Consider the following 14,962-nt stretch of genomic DNA (forward strand, 5'->3'; position numbering starts at 1 on the left):
GGAGAATTTTGAGCATTACTTTACTAGCATGTGAAATGAGTGCAATTGTGCAGTAGTTTGAACATTCTTGGGGCTTGCCTTGTAGCTCAGTCAGTGAAGGATCTGCCTGTAATGCAGGAGACCAGGGTTGGATCCCTGGGTTGGAAAGATCCCTTGGAGGAGAAAATGGCAACCCACTCAGTATTCTTGCCTGGAGAATCCCATGGGCAGAGGAGTCTGGCAGGCTACAGTCCATGGGGTTTCAAGAGTTGTACACGACTTAGCAACTAAACCACCTTGAACATTCTTTGGCATTGCCGTTCTTTGGGATTGGAATGAAAACTTTTTCCAGTCCTGTGGCCACTGCTGAGTTTTCCAAATTAGCTGGCATATTGAGTGCAGAACAAAGCTAGTGGAAGTGTTGGAATTCCAGTCAAGCTATTTCAAATCCTAAAGGATGAAGCTGTTAAAATGCTGCATTCAGTATGCCAGCTGTCCCCAAAGGGGGCTGATAACTGAGGGCCTTTCTGTTCGAAAGTCCTGGCTCTGCTATTTCGGGATTTCCTGGTGGCTCAGATGTAAAAAATCTGCCTGCAGTGCTGGAGACTCTGGTTCGATCCCTGGGTCAGGAAGATCCCTGGAGAAGGGAATGGCAAACCATTCCAGTATTCTTGCCTGGAGAGTCACATGAACAGAGGAGCCTGGCAGGCTGCAGTCCATGGGGTCCTAAAGAGTTGGATGCAGCTGAGTGACTAACACTCACTTTTTCTGCTGGAAGCACTCCTAGCAGGTGGGGGACAGTGTCCTTTTTTCCTGAAAAGGGAAAATGGGGCCATCTATTACAGAGTCCCGGAGAAGGCAATGGCACCCCACTCCAGTACTCTTGCCTGGAAAATCCTATGGACAGAGGAGCCTGATAGGCTGCAGTCCATGGGGTCGCTAGGAGTCGGACACGACTGAGCGACTGAGCGACTTCACTTTTCACTTTCATGTACTGGAGAAGGAAATGGCAACCCACTCCAGTGTTCTTGCCTGGAGAATCCCAGGGACAGGGGAGCCTGGTGGGCTGCCGTCTCTGGGGTCGCACAGAGTCGGACACAACTGAATCGACTTAGCAGCAGCATTACAGAGTCCACACATACTCTTCTTCCAGTCAGCCTCCCACGCCTGTCCCAAGACAGCCACTTTTTCTAATTTTTCTTACTCCATTGATTAATTTTGCCTATTCCAGAACATCATATAAATGGAACTGTACAGAGCAAACTTCTGGGTGTTGTCTTGGCTCAGTATAATGTCCTGTGGATTCATCCATGTTCTTTTATATGTCAGAAGTTGTCACTACTGTTGTTTCTTGTTACTGAGTAGTATTCCAGTCTATGAATATACAGCATTTTTATCCATTCTTACGTTAACTGCCACTTGGATTGTTTTGAGTTTGGGGGCATTTTTACTAAAGATTCTGTGAACACGTTTGTAAGAGTCTGTTTTGTGGACACAGTTTTGTTTCTGTTGGATAAATAGACAGAATTGTTGTGTTATATAATAGGTTTATATTTACTAAAGTTTTTCAAAGTGATTTTACCTTTTTCATTTCCATCAGATATGACAGATGTGATTGCTCAATCCTTGCCAACTTTTGGTGTTTCCAAGTGTTTCTAATTTTAACCATCCCAGTGCATATATAGTATATCCTGATGACTAATGGTGAACATCTTTTCATGTGCTTTTATTAGATGATTTGTCTATCTTTTCTTTGTGAACTATTTCAGTTGTTTGGTCATTTATTAATTGGATTACTTGTCTTGATTTTTGAGTTATAGGAACTCAGTATATATTCTGGGCATAAGTTTCATCAGATATATTTTGCAAATATTTTCTTCTGATTGGTGACTTGTTTATTTTCTGACATCTTTATATATTTTCAGGTCATGATCTTCTTCTAGGCATTCTATAATTTAAATTTTTATGGTTAATTTTATGAGCCAACTCAAATTTTTCTACAGAATGAGATGTGTTCACTTGTTTATAGATATATCCAGTTATTCCATCAGCCTTTGTTGGAAAGGTTTTTCCTTCTATCTTTTGAATTGCTTTGGTATCCCTATTGCAAATTGGTTGACTGTATAGAAATCAGCTATCATTTATACCACTTTTTTTTTTTTAACTGTAATAATGTTACTTTACTCTGGCTGCCTTCAAGATTTGTTTTCATCTTTGTGTTTTCACCCCTTTAATTGTGATGTGTTCGTGTGTGATTTTCTTTCTAATTATTCTGCTCGGAATTTGCTGAGCTTCTTTGAATATGTAAGTTTGTATTTCTCACAAAATTTGGAGAAATTTTGGCCATTATCAGATATTTTTCTGTCTCATTATCTTCAGTTGTATATAACTAGACCGCTTGATATTGTACTATGAATCTCTGAAGCTCTATTTATTATTTTGAAGATCTTTTTCTTTCTCCTTTAGAATCAGTAAAATGTACTGATTTATTTACTGGTTTAGTGACCTTTTTCCTGCTGTATCTGATCTCCTTTAAAGAAATCCAATGAATTTTGCATTTCAAATACTGTCAGTTTTACTCCTAGGATTTCCATTTGGTTCTTTCACTTCTACTCTCAGCTGAGATTCCTCCCATGTGTACATTTATTATGACCATATTTTCCTGAAATACTTGAATGTATTTATAACACTTGCTTTGAAGTCTTTGTCTGTTAATTCTAAAGTCTAGATCATTCAGGGTTTGGTTTCTTTGAGCTGCTTCTTTTTCTTGACTCTGGGTCTGTCTTTCCTTTTTCTTTGTTCTGGCAAATTTTGCTTGTATGATGGGTATCGTGAGTGATATGTTGTAGACTTTGAATTCTGTTATTTTTCTCTGACGAGGTTTTTTTTTTGTCCTGATAGACAGTTAACAGGGCTGAGTTTAAATGCCCCAACATTATCATTCGTGTGTTAAGTAGCAACAGAAGTCTCCTCTCAGCTCAGGTCTTTACATGTTTCAGCTGTTGGCTTTTTGCTGGACTCCTTGGAGCCTTCCCCAAATGAAGGCCATCTAAATATTTGGGCATAGTTTACACAGAAATCTTGTGGCGCTTTCTAGCCCTAGACTTCATCCTGTGGCTCCTCAGCTAGCAGGAAGGCGCATTTTTGTTTCAGTCCCTACTGATTGTTACTGTGTCTGTAATAAGTGACCTCAGGCAACAGCCCTGTAAATACAGATCCTATCTGGTGCAGTTCCTTCTTTTAAGGTTGATGTCCCTCCAGTTACTGCCTGCTTTTGATCATATCTGTTTTTATATTTTATCCATAGTATATGGTTGTTAAAGATGGAAAAGCTACTCTAAGTTAGCTTGTCAAAAGCAGAACATTAAAATGTTGAAGCTTTATTTTATTTTAATTGAGTCAGTCAAACCATCCATTATTCAGAGAATATTTTAGGAAACTGTAAAATATCCACTAAATGGAATATTGCAATATATTAAATTTTTGAAGCAAAATTTGGAAATGGAACAAGGATGTCTGCTGTCACTGCTACTTTTTACCGTTAAATTAAAGATTTTAGTCAAAGTAATTAGATAAGAAGCAGAGGTGGGAGGAAATAGAGATTGGAAAGGAAAAAAATATTTTCACTATCATAAGTGAAATTATATTCTACAAGAGAATCTATATACAATTAGAACCAATAAGAGTTCAAAAAGGCTGCTGGATATAAAGTCAGCATAGCATACCAATAGCATAGAATACCAGTACCAACATTCACCGCATCAGAATGTACATTAGCAGAAACCAGTTGGAAAAGATATTAAGAAAAAAGAGATACAGTTTATAATACCATCTATAAGCTACCTAGTACTCATTAACAAAAGATAATAGAGAAAATTACATGACATCTTTAAGGACAGGCAAGAATAAATTCAAATTATCAGTCAACTCCCCCATTTCTGTGATACCTATAGTATCAGTACAGTTGTTGAATATGGAAAAACTAAAAGCTCACCTGGAGTTAGGCATCCAAAAATTATCAGGACCATTCCAAAAATGGTCAACAGGTGTCATGCACATTCAAAGTGTGGTATTGACTCAGATATAGACAAGTAGATTAGTAATAAAAATGAAAAAAGCTTGAAACAGATTCAAGCATGTATGTAAACATGTATGTAAAGCATGTACACATAGTAAAGTGAAAGTCACTCAGTCATGTCAACTCTTTGCCACCCCATGGACTATTCAGTCCATGGAATTCTCCAGGCCAGAATACTGGAGCGGGTAGCCTTTCCTGTCTCCATGGGATCTTCCCAAACCAGGGATTGAACCCAGGTCTCTTGCATTGTGAGTGAATTCTTTACCAGCTGAGCCACAAGGGAAGGCCAAGAATACTGGAGTGGGTCGCCTATCCCTTCTCCAGCAGATCTTCCCAATCCAGGAATAGAACCAGGGTCTCCTGCAATGCAGGCAGATTCTTTATCAACTGATCTCTCAGGGAAGCCCAAGTGAAAGTCACTCCGTCGTGTCTGACTCTTTGTGATCCCATGGACTGTACAATCCATGGAATTCTCCAGGCCAAAAGACTGGAGAGGGTACCGTTCCCTTCTTCCAGGGATCTTCCCAAGCCAGGGGATGAACCCAGGCCTCCCACATTGCAGGCGGATTCTTTACCAGCTGAGCTGCAAGGGAAGCCCATAGTAAAATAGGAAACAATTGACCATACAGAATAAACTATGATTAAAATCAAAATCAAAAAAACTAACTTCAAAAATTTTAGAGCAAAATATGGAATGTCTTTAAAACTTTGGCTAGATAGGATTTCTTACAACAAAAAACACAGGTCATAAAGAAAAAAATTAATAAATTTTACTAAATCAAGAATTTAAACTTTAGTAAGTTACTAAAATGTATCCCTAGCAAACTTAAGATGAGAAGACTAGTATCCAGAATATATAAAGAACTACTCCAATCTAATAAGAAATCATCAACTCCACTTAAAAATGGGCAAAAACAAGAACCAGCAGTTTATGGAGGAGAACCCATACAGTCAAGAAGCAAGTAAAAAGTATAAAACATTGCTAGTAATTGGGATGATGACAATTTAAATGTTTTTTCATACCCATTAGAATGGCAAGTTTTTAATGTATATATTATATGTATCATGTATAAATGGCATATGCATGTACATTTTTTGCACAATAGGCAAATTAACTCAAACTACCACACAATTGCACTCATCTCGCATGCTAGGAAAGTAATGCTCAAAATTCTCTAAGCCAGGCTTCAGCAATTGTGAACTATGAACTTCCAGATGTTCAGGCTGGTTTTAGAAAAGGCAGAGGAACCAGAGATCAAATTGCCAACATCCACTGGATCATGGAAAAAGCAAGAGAGTTCCAGAAAAATATCTGTTTCTGCTTTATTGACTATGCCAAAGCCTTTGACTGTATGGATCACAATAAACTGGAAAATTCTGAAAGAGATGGAAATACCAGACCACCTGACCTGCCTCCTGAGAAATCTGTATGCAGGTCAAGAAGCAACAGTTAGAATTAGAAATGGAACAACAGACTGGTTCCAAATAGGAAGAGGAGTACGTCAAGTTTGTTTATCATCACCATGCTTATTTCACTTCTATGCAGAGTACATCATGAGAAACGCTGGGCTGGAGGAAGCACAAGCTGGCATCACGATTGCGGGGAAAAATATCAATGACCTCAGATATACAGATGACACCACCCTTATGGGAGAAAGTGAAGAACTAAAGAGCCTCTTGATGAAAATGAAAGAAGAGAGAGGAGAGTGGGAAAAGTTGGTTTAAAGCTCAGCATTCAGAAAACTAAGATCATGGCATTCGGTCCCATCACTTCATGCCAGATAGATGGGGAAACAGTGGCAGACTTTATTTTTTTGGCTCCAGGATCACTGCAGATGGTGACTACAGCTATGAAATTACAAGATGCTTACTCCTTGGAAGGAAAGTTATGACCAACCTAGAGAGCATATTAAAAAGCAGAGACATTACTTTGCCAACAAAGGTCCATCTAGTCAAAGTTATGGTTTTTCCCATAGTCATGTATGGATGTTAGAGTTCGACTATGAAGAAAGCTGAGCGCCGAAGAATTGAATCTTTTGAACTGTGGTGTTAGACAAGACTCTTGAGAGTCTCTTGGACTACAATGAGATCCAACCTGTCCATCCTAAAGGAAATCAGTCCTGAATATTCATTTACAGGAGTGATGCTGAAGCTGAAGCTCCAATACTTTGGCCACCTGATGCGGAGAGCTGACTGATTTGAAAAGACCCTGATGCTGGGAAAGATTGAAGGCAGGAGGAGAAGGGGTCGACAGAGGATGAGATGGCTGGATGGCATCACCGACTCAATGACATGAGTTTGAGTAAGCTCCAGGAGTTGGTGATGGACAGGGTGGCCTGGTATTCTGCAGTCCATGGAATCGCAAAAAGTCGGACAGGACTGAGCGACTGAACTGAACTGAATAGGAAAATAGAGACCTATATATTCTACTTATGGAAGTATGAATGTATACAGGAGCTTTTGGGAGAGGAATTCTGTAATACATAATAAAACTGAAAATATATATTCATGAATCCTAGAAAATTGACTTCCAGACTTATAACTGGGAAGTTTTTGATTGTGTATACCAGAAGACATGTACAAAGACATTGCAGCATTGCTTGAAGAAAATCTGAAAAGTACCTAATTGGCTTTCAGTAGAGGAATGGATGAATAAGTGTGATATAGTCATTCAGTGAAATACTTTCATCAGTTAAAATAAATGGACTTCATCTAAAGTGTATCAACATGGAGAGATCTCAAAGACAGGGTTGGGTGAAAAAGACATTTGCAGAATATATACAGTGTAATGGCATTTATATAAACATTTAAAAGCTTCTGGTAGAAGGAATATATTTAGATCTATGGTTTTTTTAAAAAAATCACATTTTCACTTTGATGCAGCCATGAAATTAAAAGACGCTTACTCCTTGGAAGGAAAGTTATGACCAACCTAGATAGCACATTCAAAAGCAGAGACATTACTTTGCCAACAAAGGTCCGTCTAGTCAAGGCTATGGTTTTTCGTGCATTACTTTGCCAACAAAGGTTCGTCTAGTCAAGGCTATGGTTTTTCCTGTGGTCATGTATGGATGTGAGAGTTGGACTGTGAAGAAGGCTGAGCACCGAAGAATCGATGCTTTTGAACTGTGGTGTTGGAGAAGACTCTTGAGAGTCTCTTGGACTGCAAGGAGATCCAACCAGTCCATTCTGAAGGAGATCAGCTCTGGGATTTCTTTGGAATGGATGACGCTAAAGCTGAAACTCCAGTACTTTGGCCACCTCATGCAAAGAGTTGACTCATTGGAAAAGACTCTGATGCTGGGAGGGATTGGGGGCAAGAGGAGAAGGGGACGACAGAGGATGAGATGGCTGGATGGGATCACTGACTCGATGGACGTGAGTCTGAGTGAACTCCGGGAGTTGTTGCTGGACAGGGAGGCCTGGTGTGCTGCGATTCATGGGTTCGCAAAGAGTCAGACATGACTGAGCGACTGATCTGATCTGATGCTTTCCTAAGTGGTCCCAAAGAGTTTTCTTTATATGGGGGACTAAGTGTATGTTCCATCACTCATTTGTTCAGTGGGTTTTATTGAACATCTAACATGTGCCACATGATAATACAGCAGTGAGCAGAACAGATTGAGCCCATTTTCATGGAGTTTAAATTCTAGCCAAGGAAGATATCCAGTAAACAAATAAATTAATAAAAATACAAAATGGTTAGGGCAATAGTGAAAAGTAAAGCAGGACAAAAGGAATAGAGAGTGATGGAAAGTATTTTGCATGAAGAAGTAGTCAGGGAATAAGTGTCTGTGAAAGATAATATCTAGCAAAGTCATGAGGAAAGTGAACAGATAAGTTACATGGAGGAAGGGTCTTAGAGGCTGACTGAAAAAGCCAGTGCAAGGCCCTACTCCTGCCTTGAGAAGCAGCAGGGAGGCCAGCATGGCAGGAGCTGAATGAATGAGGAATAGACTAGTATGATATGAGATTAGAAAGATAGCAGAGGACTGGATCCTCCAGGAACATAGGACTAACGTGGTGGATGGTGTTGCTTTGAACACTTGGTTGAGAATAGTTCACAGGACTGATGCTGGAGGGTGTAAGGATAGATGCGAGGAAACCAATTAGAAGGTTATTATAACACTTTTGAAAAGAAATGACGATGGTTTAGACCAAGGTGGTGAGAAATGGTTGTATTTTTTATATCTTATTTTTTAGCAGCAATTCTTAAACTATAGAAAACCCTCTTCAGTTTAGTCACTCAGTTGTGTCCGACTCTTTGCGACCCCAGGGACCACAGCACGCCAGGCCTCCCTGTCCATCACCAATTCCTGGAGCTTGCTCAAACTCATGTCCATCTAGTCGGTGATGCCATCCAGCCATCTCATCCTCTGTCATCCTTTTCTCCTCCTGCCCTCAATCTTTCCCAGCATCAGGGTCTTTTCTAATGAGTCAGTTCTTCGCATCAGGTGGCAAAGTATTGGAGCTTCAGCTTCAGCATCACTCCTGCCAGTGAATATTCAGGGCTGATTTCCTTTAGATGGACAGGTTGGATCACCTTGCAGTCCAAGGGACTCTCAAGAGTTTTCTCCAACACCACAGTTCAAAACCATCAATTCTTCAGCACTCAGCTTTCTTTATGGTCCAACTCTCACATTGATACACGACTACTGGAAAAACCATAGCTTTGACTAAACATACCTCTGTTGGCAAAGTAATGTCTCTGCTTTTTAATATGCTGTCTAGGTTGATCATAACTTTTCTTCCAAGGAGCAAGCGTCTTTTAATTTCATGACTGCAGTCACCATCTGCAGTGATTTTGGAGCCCAAGAAAATAAAGTCTGTCATTTTTTCCATTGCTTCCATGAAGTAATGGGACTGGATGCCATGGTCTTCATTTTTTGAATGTTGCGTTTTAACACAGCTTTTTAACTCTCCTCTTTCACTTTCATCAAGAGGCTCTTCTTCACTTTCTGCCATAAAGGTGGTGTCATCTGTGTATCTGAGGTTATTGATATTTCTCCTGGTAATCTTGATTCCATCTTGTCCTTCATCCATCCTGGCATTTCACATGATGTACTCTGCATATAAGTTAAATAAGCAGGGTGACAATATACAGCCTTGACGTACTCCTTTCCCAGTTTGGAACCAGTCTGTTCCATGTCTGGTTTTAACTGTTGCTTCCTGACCTGCATACAGATTTCTCAGGAGGCAGGTAAGGTAGTCTGGTATTCCTGTCTCTTTAAGAATTTCCCACAGTTTGGTATGATCCACAGTCAAAGACTTTGGCATAATATATAAAGCAGAAGTAGATGTTTTTCTGAAACTTTCTTGCTTTTTCGATGATCCAACGGATGTTGGCAATTTGGTCTCTGGTTCCTCTGCCTTTTCTGAATCCAGCTTGAACATCTGGAAGTTTATGGGTCACATACTGTTGAAGCCTGGCTTGGAGAATTTTGAGCATTACTTTGCTAGCGTGTGAGGTGAGTGCAGTTGTGTGGTAGTTTGAGCATTCTTTGGCATTGCCTTTTTTTGGGATTGGAATGAAAACTGGTGGTGAGAAACAGTTGTATTTTTGATATATTATTTCTTTGCAGCAATTCTTAAACTATAGAAAACCCTCTTATCTCAGAGAAACTGTGGGAGTTAAGAAGTGAGAAAGATAGCATGCTTTAGCTGCTAATGAGTGAGAAGCTATACACACAATCCCAAAATCCCCCAAAATTTTAAGCTTCTAAAGATTTTCTATGGAACTGTGAGGAGGGGATTTCAATTCCTCTTACCAAAAGGTATCATTTACTTTTCTTTTTCTGTTAATGATTCTGAGTTTTGCAGTTGAGTTTAATACAGTCACAGTTTGGTCTTTAAATAATGAAATTTGAAATTGAAGTACAGGGGTAAAGTTTTGAGGTTACTGATTGCATTAACTGAATTGTGATTTAAATACTTAATTTTGCTTACTCCACAGATTAAATGTATAGCTATATATAAAGGCAAATAACCATTTTTTGCATTTATATGGCTCTAGAACCTTTTATTGAAGATAATATGGTTTGTAACATCTTTTATGATTGTATATAAACTATCTTTGAACTTTTGTATGATTTCATTGTATTTGCACTTTTGATGTGTTAAGATTCAATTATTAAATTAGTTTATACTGGCTTCATTTGTTTTATATATTGTTCACTTTTTTCAGTAATTCAGTTAAATTTATATATAGTGGTTTTTGTGTTATTTCTAAGTATAGTCTTTTTCTCCAACTTATTGTCATATTAGCTAATCTTTTTTATTTTTATGTCTAGGGAGTCCATGTTTGTGTGTGTGTCTGTGTGTGTATGAGAGAGGAGGGAGAGAGAGGGGAGGGGAAGATAATCAACTTTTTTTTTTTTTTTTTTTAATTAAAAAAAAATTTTTTACAGCTCAACAAGCTGTATGTGGGATTTTAGTTCCCCAACCAGGAATCGAACCCACACTCCCCTACAGTGGAAACAAGAAGTCTTAATCACTGTACTGCCAGGAAAGTCCCCAAGAGAATCTACTTTGTAACAAGTCTTTAGATATACTGATAATATTACACCATTATGGCTTTTAAATCCTAAACAAATCATTGTCCAAAGTAGCAGGCATACAGTAAAAATCACAATTCATTGTAAACTCTGTGTTCTATTTCTATATGTACTAATACATCTGCACTTTTATGTATGACTAGAAATTTAATTGTTTGTTTAAAATATCTGTTATAATGATAGAGCATAACAACAATAAGATTACTATAGCAATGAACTTAGAAAATATTCTGATCATGTTTTAGGATTGAATTTAGTACCATGAGTAGGAAATAGGTTTTTGTTTTGTTTTGTGAAAAATGCAGTTTTAGGCTCCAATGCCTAATCTTAATAAAAAATTTAACTTATTTTTTTCATGGATATGAATAGTGAATTACCATGTCTGTTTGAAAATACTTTGAATATTTAATAAATTTAAATTTATTAGTCTTACTAATTTAACTTTCTTTTTCTTTTAGCAAAACTATACAATCTAAGGTGGACTGCATTTTGGTAAGTAAAATAACTAATTTAAAAGTTTTTTTATGATAAGGCTTTTCCCACTACATAAAATATATTATTTTTGAGTAAATACTTCTTTTAAATATAACTGAGTTTTAGTGAGTACAATTTGACATTTAATTACAACCATAGGGGTGAACTGGCTATATGCTGTCTATTTTCCTATATGTCATCAATAATGAAATCATAATCTGAGGTAATTGCATGTTTTTGAAACTTACTGGCTTTTACTAAAGATCTCTTCAGCATCTAATGAAGTGAATGTTTAGCTTTCTACTATAGTAATTCTTAAAGGATTTGTTAAAGAAAAAATTTAAGATGTTTGATAGGGTAGTTTTCTTGTGGTGAGTGAAGTGAAAGTCGCTCAGTTGTGTCTCTTTGCGACCCCATGGACTATACAGTCCATGAAATTCTCCAGGCCAGAATTCTGGAGTGAGTAGACTTTGCCTTCTCCAGGGGATCTTCCCAAGCCAGGGATCAAACCCAGGTCTGCCACATTGCAGGCGGATTCTTTACCAGCTCAGTCACCAGGGAAGTCCAAGAATACTGGAGTGGGTAGCCTATCCCTTCTTCAGGGGAATTTCCTGACCTAGGAATTGAACTGGGGTCTCTGCATTGCAGGCGGATTCTTTACCATCTGAGCTACCAGGGAAGCCCTTTTCTTGTGGTAGTGTGTTTTTTATATTTGGGTTGCTAGACTTCAGGAATTAAAGCCACACTAATAGTTTACATTTAGATTGGACTTATGGACTATAAGAATTTGTTTAAATAAAAGCTTTTTAAAATACTTATTGTCTTAGTTTTTGTTGCTCTAATGTACTTTCCGTGTTTGGACTGCTGGCCTTTGGGAGTTAAAGCCACAAAATGGTTTAAATTTAGATTGTATTTTCAGTTCCATTGATCTTCTCTTAAACATATAAGGGAAGAAGTATGCAGCTACTGAGACTACTGGAATAGTACTGACTTCTTTCATGGAAAGTTTATTAATGGAATGTTCCCTGAGCTCTAAAATATTCAGTGACTGCACTGTTAGAGTCCCCAAAATGTCACAGTTGTTAGTCCTCTTTCTCTCTTGTGACATTAGGACTTTCTTACTCAGGTTTGTGTCTTCATTATAAGCTACCTTCTTTTTGTTAGGGAGCAGGGGTCTGCAGTGTCTGGTGCTGAAATAGTATATGATCTTATTAGCTTATGATACTAGTTTTTAGGTAGGTGAGTAAATAACATTACTTCATAGGAGAACAGGTATGAAAGGTTCTCCTATGCTTTTCTAACCTAATGTTTGAGAAAGAGTACTTTGTGGGGATGTTTTCCCCCCTTTTTCCTTTTTTTTCAATACTCTAAAGTAAATGATCTTATTACTTCCCTTTTACAAATGAAGAGACTGATGCTCTTGCATTTACTAAAAAAAAAAAAATTATTGGGCCAATGCTAAATATTTGGGAAACAAAAGGACATGTTGCCTTGCCCTCAAGAAATCCAGTCTGCTAAAATAAATTTAATGATTCTCTTAAGACCTAGGAAGGTAGTGATTGGGGATGGAGGGGTAACCTTACCCCCACCCCTGAGAGCATTTTCTGTTTCTCTTTACTCTCAAGAGTTCATATCTACTCTCAGTTGTTTATATCTATCACTCAGTAACTACTGCATAATTACTCTTTGCTAGACCCTGTCTGGGTGTCAAAATGCAATGGTAAACAAGACAAATACAGTGGCTATCTAAGACTCTCGGCTTTTTTTCTTTTAGAATCTGAGATAATATTGGAGGAATATTCAGTTTTTCTTTTCATTGAGAAAGTTGAGACAGAACACTGGTATAATTTATTAAATGTAGCATTTATAAAATACTAAATAAGAACAAAAAGGGTTTTTAATCTTTTAAGAATTCAGAAGTGTTTATATTTTAGCATAAATTTTAAAGTTATATATATATTTGATGAACAAGATAGTAAGATCTGTATCTTCATACAGCTTACATTTTATTGAATGAAGTAGACATTAAATGAATGGTAAAATAAGTAAGCTTTACAACTTCAGATAATAATAAATGCTATTACAAAAATTTTTAAAGGCAAAAGGAGACAACTGACGTTGTATAGGGAATCTTTAGATTGAGTGATTAGGAAAAGTATCTGAGGAAATGACATTTGAAAAGAGACCTGAATGAGAAGCAGCCAGTCTTGTGTAAAGATCTGCCTGTGACAAATACTAGGCAGAGGGAACAGAAAGTACAAAAATTCTGAAACAGAAATGAACCTGGAATGTTTGGAAAATACGAAGAATCCAGTGCACTGGAACTAAACAAAGGGAGGAGAGGATGATAGGAGAAAAGAATAGCTATGGCAAATAGTATGTGTTTTATTCTAAGTGCATGGAAGCCAATTGAAAGATTTATGATCTAGTTTTCTTTTTTTTTTTTTTTTAATGCCCTAGCAGTTGTTGGGAAATAGGATTTTAGGGGGATAAGAGTAGAAGCAGGAAAATCAGGCTATTGGAAAAGTCGAAATAAGAATGCAAGGTGGTTGCTTGCTTGGAAGGGGAAGATGGGGAAAAAGTACAGAAAATGGGTTCAAGGCATATTTTGGATATAAAGCCAGTAAGCCTTGCTTGCTGATGTATTGATTGTAAAGGGAGAAACAAAGGAATTAAGGATAATTCCTTTTGGTCTAAAAAATATCCTTTAGTATTTCTTATAAGGCAGGTTTGCTCACGATCAATTCTCTTGATCTGTATTTGTCTGTGAGTGGCTATTTTACTTTCAGTTTTGAAGAATAATTTTACTGGATATAGAATTCTTGATTCATAGGTCCCCCCTCTCCATAGGAAGCTGCCATTACACATAAGTTTAAATGATTGGTTTTATCCCTCTAGTCTCTGGGATTTTGTTCCTTTTTTGTCTGATTATCTTTCTTTATGTTCTATTTTCTCAATTTTTGTTGAGATTCCTTGTTATTTTTTTCATTGTCATCAAGTTTTCCTTGTCATGTTTAAACATAGTCAACCTCATCCGTGTGGAATAGGTCATGGGAGAAGCACCAGACAGGAGTACAGCTGACTCTCGCAGTTAATACCTGAAGTTCAGCAGTTTTTAATGATCCAACACTTCTCAATGTGTTGCCGTTAGTCAGTTTCCAAAGCCCTAAAATCATTTTTCCATCATTTTAGAGTTATTTGGGTGCGGGTGGGGGTCCTGGCCTATTCATTCCATTTGTTCTAGGTATCTCCGCTTTCTCATGTTGTTTTTATCACGTTTCTTCTAGAAGTTTTATGGTTTTAACTTTTTGTATTAGGTCTGTGAGCCGATTCTATTTAAATTTATGTTTGGTATAAGATGAACCTCAGTGTTTATTTTTTTAACCAAATGGATAGATATCCAGTTGTTTCAGCACTGCTTATTAGGAAGTCTGCCATGGGTCTTTGTCTAGTCTCTCTTTTCCCATCAGTTGCTGTCTGTCTTCATGACATCACCACACTGTCTTGTTTATGGTAGCTTTGTCAAAAGTCTTGCCATCAGGTAATGTAATGATTTGAATTGGTTTTGGCTTCTCTGTACAAATTTCAGAATAACCTTGTCAATTTCTGTCAAAAAAAAAAGTCTACTGGAATTTGTTTGTGTTTCAGTGAGTTTATTGATAGATTTGGGGCCAGTGGCCATCCTAATGACACATTTGCTAATCTATAAGCATGGTGTATCTCCATATTAGTTGATTTCTCTATTATTTCTCTAAGCAGTGTTTTCTGGTTTTCTGTGTATAAGTTTTCTATATATTTTGCTTAAATTATTCCTAAATAAGATTTTGGATTTTATCACAAATGGCATTAAAGAGTGTTTGTTATGTTTTATTGCTGA

General features: G+C 37.5%; 1 protein-coding gene across 4 annotated transcripts in view; it reads left to right on the top strand.

Annotated features, from left to right (window-relative positions):
- Positions 1-14,962, top strand: part of RFX7 (regulatory factor X7) — a 143,320-nt gene that overhangs the window by 58,995 nt on the left and 69,363 nt on the right. For all 4 annotated transcript variants that reach the window (XM_070796685.1, XM_070796682.1, XM_019968783.2 and 1 more), the window contains exon 3: positions 11,070-11,103. In XM_070796685.1, the coding sequence (XP_070652786.1) occupies positions 11,070-11,103 (34 nt within the window). The remainder of the gene's footprint in view (positions 1-11,069; positions 11,104-14,962) is intronic.

This window comes from Bos indicus, chromosome 10 (genome assembly GCF_029378745.1).
Source record: "Bos indicus isolate NIAB-ARS_2022 breed Sahiwal x Tharparkar chromosome 10, NIAB-ARS_B.indTharparkar_mat_pri_1.0, whole genome shotgun sequence".
In the NCBI taxonomy this organism is placed as follows: domain Eukaryota; kingdom Metazoa; phylum Chordata; class Mammalia; order Artiodactyla; family Bovidae; genus Bos; species Bos indicus.